This window comes from Atta cephalotes (genome assembly GCF_000143395.1).
Source record: "Atta cephalotes unplaced genomic scaffold scaffold00015, whole genome shotgun sequence".
NCBI lineage: Eukaryota > Metazoa > Arthropoda > Insecta > Hymenoptera > Formicidae > Atta > Atta cephalotes.
In genome coordinates, this window is record NW_012130079.1 from 4134524 (window position 1) to 4144075 (window position 9552).

Genomic DNA, 9552 nt, shown 5'->3' on the forward strand with positions numbered 1-9552 from the left:
GTGTGTGTGTGTGTGTGTGTGCGCGCGCGCGCGCGCGTGTGTATGTGCCGTCCGATTATATAATAAAATTCTAGTATTAAATACACATCTTACCATAATGGACTTTGCGACTATTACGATTATTTATTGAATGAGGGGCTGATAAGAGGGTTGCTTTAGCAAAACATGTCTATTACGAAAAATACTAAGTTTTAAGAACCGGAGGAACAGGTTTGCTTTTTCGATATGGCTGAGTTTTGCGATTTACCGTAATCTAAGATACTATAATTGCTCCTTTAGTATATTCTACGCGACATAATATTAGCGTAGAATTAGCGTCTCCGAATTTATTGCGTCGGCGTAAATAACTGTGACGTTAAGATGGAAAAACTTGCCTGACAAATTGCTTCGAGAACGGCGATCGTGCATACGCATTCGATCTGTATTTAGAGCATTTTACGCGTAATACCGTGCCCGGCTTGCATTGCAGGAGACACGAGGAATTAATCGCGGAGTCCGGCTCTCTCTCGCGGGTGAGGCATCGTTATGGGCGAAAGCCCACACTTACTTGACAAATCGCATTGAAAACGATACCATAACGCAGCAATACCGACACGCATATCCGCGTGCGAATATGCTCGCAATAGGATAACGGTTAATATCCGCATATATTAATGTACCGAAGGTATCTTTTGCTGGGACGAGTCGGCCGAGCGTTAACGAACGATATTTACGATATCACGCCGCGAGATTAATTGCATCGCGATCGCTTATGGCGCCGTGGGCGAAGACATTTGTACCGTGGTTGATCGAATTGAAAACGATAGCGCGGGAGCAGCTGCAGCAGATGATGCCGTTTCCCATCGTTGCCTCCGTATAGCAGCTCTCCAGATTGAGTTACGGTTATTCCGCGTCTCGGGGCACAGCGATTCTGTCTCGGCCAAACGTTCTAGAGCATTTTTCCCGAAAATTAATGCCGACACGCCATCCGCGTAATTCAGTAGCGAGCACCTCCAAGTAGTAAATATTTTTTCATGTATCCCCCCTGCAACCCGTTAACTTCGATCCTCGTTGACGAGACAGCCGCAGGATCCCGCTCCGATCATGACTTGCTCTTGGTTATATCGCCTGCTGATTGCAATTTATATAGACGTGAGCCATTTACAATCGTCCCTGTCGGCTAACTCCGTGTCATCATCTTGCGCCAGGGCAGTGTTAATATATTACGTGGCAAAGCAATATGTTACACGCGAGGATCGTTTTATTCCATTTTGAAAGCTTTTCAGCTCTCTACATTCTTCTTAGTATTCCGAACTTTATGTCAGTTGCTATGAGATGTCAGCAAATTTTTTCCGTCGAATTTCTTGTCCAATTCATACTTATTTGATCATGGTAATTTTCACCCTGGACTTATATTATCATCTGACTTTAGTGACTTTATCGAGTCAAAAAAACGAGAGATCTTTATTCAATTCGATCGTTAACGACATAACTCGTAAACGCATCCACGCCTACCTGTACTTAAAAACATACGCTAACGATGTATAAGAGAATCTTGCTTTTAATTTCTTTAAGACCGCCATTATAGTAATGTTGAAACAATATCAATATTTTGAAGTAATACGATAAAATAATAAATTACAAAAAAATTATTCAAAGAAAAGCTGTAAGATTTTAAAAATAGACTATCTAGAAGTTAAAGCTAGATGCATCACGTAGAAATGTATCGAATAACAAGAGGAATGAAATTAATCTCGCTCGTAGACTCACCTGATGAAGGGCCGTGGTTGGATGATGATCCTGTCTGGGCGTCACCGCGTCGGCGCCTATGCCAGAGTCAGGGCTGGGAAGATCAACGGTTAGGACTTTGCTGCTACTCGACGACGAGCGTATCGCGTGTGTCGTAGCGTATGAGCTTGGCACGACCTCGTACCTCGTGTACGAAGCAGTCGTGGTGGACAGCGAGGAAGTGGAGCTTGACGAGGCGAGTGGCGGCAATGCGTCACCGGCGACGTAGACTGTCGTCGCCTCCTGATGAAGGCCGCCACCCGGATTCGCCGTTGTGTTTCCCGTCCCGGTCGCTGACGTAGACGTATAGGCAGTTGACTGCAACCTAGGACTGCACGACGTGTAGGGGTCGTAAGGGCTGCCGTACTGCTGCACCTGTACACCCGTCAATTGCGGTTGACTTTCCACCACGTTCGCACAATTCGCCGCGATTGGCGCACCTCGAGAAGATCGCGGTTCTCCGCGTTTCCACTGTCGCATTTACACATCTTTTTATGGGAAAAAAGACGACGCGATGATGTGGAACTCGCGAGATACGCTGCAATTGTGCAATTTTCGAAATACGCGAGAAGCGATGTTAGAAGAATTTAAGCGATGTTATTTTCTCAAATATTATCCTACGATGTGCAAATGTTGCATATTAGGCTATACGTGACACGACGTGACGTTTCGGCGAGGATCGTAGAAGTTGGAAATCTTTAGCAATCTTTAGCAATTTTACGCAAAATAAATCACATAACGTTTGAAGTTATTTGAAAATTGATTACAAATTCTATTTTCACCGCATATGATTATGGGAATAACTTTCAACGCGAAGAATTGAGAATTCTTGTAGGAATGAATCATTAAATTAATATTCAAACATATCACATATTGTACGAAAAGCGTCGAACTTTTGAAAGTTCGATGTAAATCAAATAAATAATCGTGAACTCTCGCAGGGGAGAACTCGTGATTGCACTTGACAATGATCGTCTGAAATTTACCTGCAACTGATGCGGATGATGATGGTACATTCCTGGTGGTGTAGGACTGTCGGGTTGCGCCTGTTTGTGTCGTTTGCTGGGTTGTTGGCCTCCGCGTGACGAGCTGAGATCTTCTGGTTCCCTCTTGACCCCGACGATGCCGGCGTTCGAGGCACCGTCGTGTCGCAAGGGTTGTGGGCTCAGCGGAAGTGGAAGGCCACCCTGCAGGCTCTGGCTAGGACTGTGAGATTGCTGGTTGTATTGGAGGAAGTGATGTAGCTCCCCTCCTCCGGCACCTTCACCGCCTTCCATGCGATTCGTCGAGGCGGAACCAGAGCCAGGCGCCTCTTGCACCAGCAACTTCTGGCCCATCACACCCCTTCAACAGTCCGTGAAAAATTGACCTTAAGTTATAGCTCCTTTTACTGATCACCGACATCGGCATCGATCCGCATCGCGCTTTAAAAACGCGTGACGAATTCACGCTATGTACATCGAGATCGATATAATACAGGCTCATTCGCGTTGCTTCCGTTTGCTTTTTTTATGGAGTCCGCCATCTGGACCATCTGAGCATTTTTGACATCGGCCGCTCAACGAAAAAGATTGAATTTTTCGCATTCACAAATACCACGACGAGTGAAGAAGGATTACATTTTTTTTTATACATATATCTAACGGAATGGAAACTTCTTCAAAATTTCAATGATGACAAAAATCTTCTACAAAGTCTCAAATATTAAATATAAAATTAATCACAATACATAAGTAGAAAGATACATGTTTTCATTATTTTTTAATCTTATTAAAAAATTAATAGATGTATGCACCGAATTTACAGTGAGATTTGAAAAGATAAGATCCTTAAATAGTCAATACAAATGTAAAAAAATTAATAATATATTAATCAATTTTATTAATAAGATTAATAAGATATCACTTTATTTAATATAATATGAGTATTGTAGTAGTTTTTATCTTTATAATTAGGAATAACTAATGTTATATAAATCCTACGTATTCATTGAAATGATAATTGAATTGGCATCTTCAAAGAAACATAAGAGACGGGTCATACTTTCTTTCTCCTTTCTCCGTGCCCTGTCGACAGATAAAATCAACGAGGAAAACCGGCGCTACACTTCCGCTGCGCGTCGCACGCTGCATCTGCCGAATTCGGCAATAAAATTTTCGATGCGCGACGCGCGCGCGAAGAAGCGCGATTCGCCGATCGACCGTACGGGAGAAGAATCGAGAGGATCGCGGTATTATGCGAAGTAGTTAACATGTTATATTTAGCATGATAATACGTATCCACAATACCGGGGACCCTTATAAACTGCCAACGCTTTTGGTTCCCCCCTTCCTCCCTTTCATCCTCTTCCGATCGTCTCTTCGTCTTTTCCATCACGAAGGATCGTTCCCTCACGTTTCTGCTCTCTTTCTTTCTCTCTTTTTCTTTCTATCTCTGTCTCCTCTTAACCCTTTTCCCTCTAAAAAAAAGTACACATTCCTCTTTCCATCTCACTCTATCCTTTCGCACCATCACTGTAGTTCCTACCCTACGGTCAGATGCTTCCGTACAATGATCTTTTTTTACACTTGATACCTGATCTCTCGTCTACTTTCTCTCCTGTTTCTCTGTCCTGCCTTTTCTCGTCTGTCTCGCAATACGAAGGGTGACGGCGAGAGGATGAGAAGTCTCTCGACGACTATCCTGCGTGGTGCGTCTCGGGTCGCCCTCGGCACACTTGTGCCTGAAGAGGTGCGGATATAGGCCCCGAAAATCGTGGTCGAGACCGAGGAAAAGACGGCGGGTAAACCCCGGCCGTGGCGAGATCGAGCACGTTCTTTCGGCAAGTAAAGAAAATGCGCCGCCATCACCCGGGGCCATAGCGGCAAAATCTGGGCCTCATGAATTCGGCTTACGTGAAACGGATCCGTTCGCGCTCTTCATTCGCGACGCCTCTCGCGAGAGCGTTTCCCGATAATGCGATGCTAATCCGAGGACGCGCAATGCGAAACGGGATTCGCGTGCGCACACCTTGGGAACCCGATACGCACCCTTGAAAATGTGGGATCTCTAGGTGCGAGGTATCAGATTGCAGATCGAGTGCCTGGCGTTTTAAGCTCTCGAGAACGTAAGTAGTTCTGTGCAACTGTCATCAACACTTCATCATCAAAACTGCCTTGGATTTTACGGAAGTTTTTGTATATATATATATATATATATATATATAAATAATTAAATAAGTATCAGATGACTTGTAATATGCAAACGGTTATCATCTCTAATAATGTGCTCAACAATGATCATTAAAGTTGGAAGCTTAATGATTCTTGCGCATTAAGCTCTGATACCGTACATTAATGTCATATATTAATTTCGCATTCTGGATTAACGGATCATATGTTATTAACCCATTGGACTGTACTACATTGCATTGAAAAGGATCCCAAGCATGGATCGAAATGTTTGTCTAATTATTGTCAAATAATCAAATAAATTAATATTGAACACATCAATATCTTGTGTCTGGCTCTTAAGGCATTTATATTTATTTGAATTAAAAAAGTATCATCATAATTTAAAACGTTTTCTTACCTTGTAAAAAATTTTGAAGACATTCTTCTGGGATCTCTTTACATTCTTGATTCGATTTCATGTCAAGAATAAATATTAAATTTTGGATCCGTAATCCGCAGTTTTTTCGGAATAAACCTTGCCACGATCTTTCGTCGTAGTAACATTAAACGACGTACAAAACGGAGTATTTTTCTTCATAGCTCGAAGAGATAAGTACTCAATATTAGTGATCAGACGAGAAAAAACATATGAGAAAAAGCAAGAGAAATTTAACGAAGAAGTAAGAGTCGGTATTGGTTTTAGATCACTTATTTCGTAGAGCTATGTGTATGCCATCAGTTTTATCTTTATTCATGCGTCCAATTCATGCGGAAAAGATCGATAATGTCGATAGATATATTGTTTAAAATATAATACTTAAGCAGATATTCGTAAGTCGAAGTACATATATTAGGTCAGAAGTGTGATAAATCAATGTGTTATAACTTTTTGATAAGACAACGTCTCGGTAAACAATTGGAGATATGTTATCATGGCTATAAAAACTTCTAACCAGAAAATTGTTAACTTTGATGTGCACCTGTGCAATTTGTAATTTATGACTTATGAAAATATATACTCGTCAAGTTTTTTTTCCCCATTATTGTTATTGGCGTTGTTATATCGCTGTGTAATGACTTGCGGTTTTACATACAATATATGTAGATGTAGTTAGAGAACTAGCGACCAAGCGACCAAGCGACTATCTTTTTAATTTCAAAATGTTCTTTTTTTCTGCACGCAGAGAAAAGATTAGCAACGCAGCTAAAATATAACTGCGGCAGCTAAAATGCATCCTTACAATAGGGACAGCTAATGTTGCTGCCAAAGCTCAATTTATTAGCTGCTAAAATTTAAGTGCTGCAGCGAAAAATATTCTCTGCTGGAGTAAAATGATAATTGACAGCGTCCAGAAATAATTGCGAATGGAATGCTCGGTTCCATGGTTAAGATAGTGAGGAATATAATAGCTGTCACTTACTTAGCTATTCGTATTAAGTACGCTTTTAATTTCAACTAATAAAGTTGGATGTCGGCAGCAAATATATTTTCTTCAATAACTAACTTTTAGCAATAACAGCAAAATTTGAATCAGCAACTGATATTACTACAAGTCCTTTTTCTGCGTGGGGCAATTGGAAAATAGAAATATGATACGAGCAAAAAAAATTTATAAATACTACTCGACATGAAACTTTGAAGAATTTTGATAATAGCGATACGTTGCTTTTTGTCTCATAATTGTTGCAAAAGAATCAATCGCAGTGACCGACATCGATCAATCACGTGAGATATTTGTAAGAATACTGAAGAAATCCTGAGTGAAATATAAACACGACAAAAGGGAGAGAAACGCATTTATAAAATTCCGACGATGTTGACGTGCGTAAGATACTGTTTTTTGTCGTTTCATCTTCTGCATCTCCCAGGAAACGCCAGTCTTCGGCGACCAGCAGAGGAGACCAAAGAAGATCAAAGAGCTGCATTCTTTTTCCATGCATGGGGAAAATCTTGTTAATTACATCGGTATTTGCAGCGTGTTGTCTCCCACTTTCTTAGTTTTATATTTACCAAAAGAGTAACGCAAACCTTTTATTTGAGCCGAATGCCGACATTATCTTATTATCTACTTCGACCGCTATCTTTTATCTGATAGTCTAGTATTGGATCTGTCGTCCAATAAGTACTCAGTTAATTCTTAAATTTATAATGATAGGGCAAACATGAAAGATCTTTGTGCTACTCTGATAATTTAAGGTTTCGCGTCGCATATTCTGACATATTCTAAATTGCTCCTACTATAGCATTTACTCACTTTAACGCGCTCGTTGCATCGAGTAAAAGCTATAACAGGAGCACACATTGGAGTATGCTGGAGCATGACGCGAAATCTCTAAAGTCTTCTTCTGGAGGATCAAACTACGCACAAATTCGTATTTCTTGCGAGTCGTTCGCGCTGCAAACGAGTAAATTATCACCGTATGTCGTGTTACACAGTTTACTGCATTCCATCGTGTTTTTTTTTTTACTACTTCGCGTCTCTGCTACCCATCGTATGCGGTGATCGCGCAACCCGCGTACCGTGCGCAAATACGAGTGCAAGAGGCAATTATGTGCTTACGGTGCAGTATTATCGACGACAAGGCTTTCACCCACCCCGGCGGCGGTGGCGGCGATGGCGGCAGCAACGGCGGCCCGACATGTGAACCCGCAGGTCGCCGAGGTTACCGCAGGGTCACGACATGCGTGGCCATTTGTACGTAAGTACGCGAATATGCGCACACGAACGCAGTCTTCGTTGAGCGACCTACGGCGTCGGGACGCGGCTTGCGGTACCGAGGCTGCGGATCAGGCTCGCGGTAAACCCAGCTTCGGAACCGGAATCAGGCATTTCTTAAACCGGAAATCGGGCGTATCGCTGTGAACGCGTGTGCGTACGCCATGAGCGACGGACCTGTCTGTATGTGGCACGAGACGAAACTCGAAAGACAGGTCCGACAAAGTGGCGCTCTACCGGCTGCTCGTTCGGGTCACTCCTTTGATTATTATTGCCGGTTTGCTTTTTTTTTCCATCTCGCGTCTGCCGCTCGCTCGCTCACTCACGCGCGTCTACGACTTTTTATGCCTTTACGAGCTCACGCATGCACGCACCTGTGCTTATAGCACGTGCCGCCGTGTCGCGGCAATGTCAATGTACGTATATATATGTACGCGATGGCCGGAGAAGAAATTTAGATGCGTGCGGCGTGGCCTGCAATGATGGTCTGCCACTACTCACGATGACAGCCGCGTGACTTTCCTAGTGCTTTACTTCCTAGGATTATCGTGCGTTTCCTGGAACACGTTACTGTCGGTGGCTTTCGGGAATTATGAAACGTTCTTTGATCTTAATATCGCATGAGTTCATCCATGGTTTTGTAGAAGTATTCTCCCGTTTATAATACTCTCTAAAACTTTTAGAGTGAATTGTTACTCTGAAGAGTGAAATCTCACTCTTAAAGATTGAAAATTGAGCCATCCAAAGAATTTAGAGAAATATATATTTCATACTGTCTTTCAGAATTTTGTTAAATATTTTTAATAGGAATTGTTAAGGTTACAATTCTCATCTTGTAGAAAATAGATTCAAATATATAAAACATCTCAACGTCATTTAATGGTATAATAGAATTATACTTATTTTAAAATTTATGTATTTTATGAAGACAGTTATGTATAGTCGAGAATTTTAATCAGAAGCGAATGTAAAACGATGCGCAGAACATTGAGTTTCGCAGGAGACTTATGTCTTTCTTAAAATCAACGACCTGATAGTTTCCTCAGGTTCGAATTATCGTAACTCTCGTGCCGAAGAGTGCCAATGAATATCCTATCAAATGTTGATGGTAATCTTATGCCGAAGTCGTGGCGATTTTCGCTCTTGCGTAACGATTTGCGGGATTCGATGTCGAAGTTGCTCATACATCGTAAACCGCGAAATGTCGCCGAATAATCGCATACCCGCGAAACTCGACACCGGCTTGTTACTTCCCGAGGTCGACTCCTCGACTTTCGTCATGGTTTTACCGCGATCGTCGATGTTATGGAACAGGCTACGAATTCAGCCCGGTTCTCAGACCTTTGCGTGTCCTCGAAATCATAACGTCTTCCTGTTTTGCTAATAAGACACTACATGATCCGGTTTTCGAATCTGGTTCGTTCAAGTCAGTGAATCAACTCTCTGCGAGAAACACGTCCGTTTAATGACTCCTTGACTTCGTTACGATCGAGATCGTTGACAGCCGGACGGTCAGATTTTAAGTACTTCTCGTGACCCCGCCAAGTCCAAGATTCGCGCTGTTCTCCATGAGAACGCGACAAGCATTCCCTCGGTCGTCGAACCAATGATTCTAAGCAGAAACCAGTAAGGTGATACAAAACAGACGGCGCGCTACGGCGTTTTCTAATCGTAAATTCGAGTTAACGAGATAATATCGCCGCAAGCTGGCTACCTCAATCGACCGATCCAGTTCTTGCCTGGTAATCGAGACCTCGTAGTACCGTAGCGTTGTCGACACTGTAACATCGCGGCGCACATAATTGGCGGACTATTCGTTTCCCTTTTCCGTTTATCGAGATCATATTTCGTGAGAAAGAAGGTGTAATATACAAGCTGAATATATATATATATATATATATATATATATATATATA

General features: G+C 42.2%; 1 protein-coding gene across 1 annotated transcript in view; it reads right to left on the reverse strand.

Annotated features, from left to right (window-relative positions):
• LOC105618162 (protein grainyhead) overlaps positions 1-9552 on the reverse strand; it is a 138229-nt gene that overhangs the window by 17614 nt on the left and 111063 nt on the right. Inside the window, 2 exon segments of the mRNA XM_012199702.1 lie at positions 1750-2142; positions 2754-3111. Of these exon segments, the coding sequence (XP_012055092.1) occupies positions 1750-2142; positions 2754-3111 (751 nt within the window).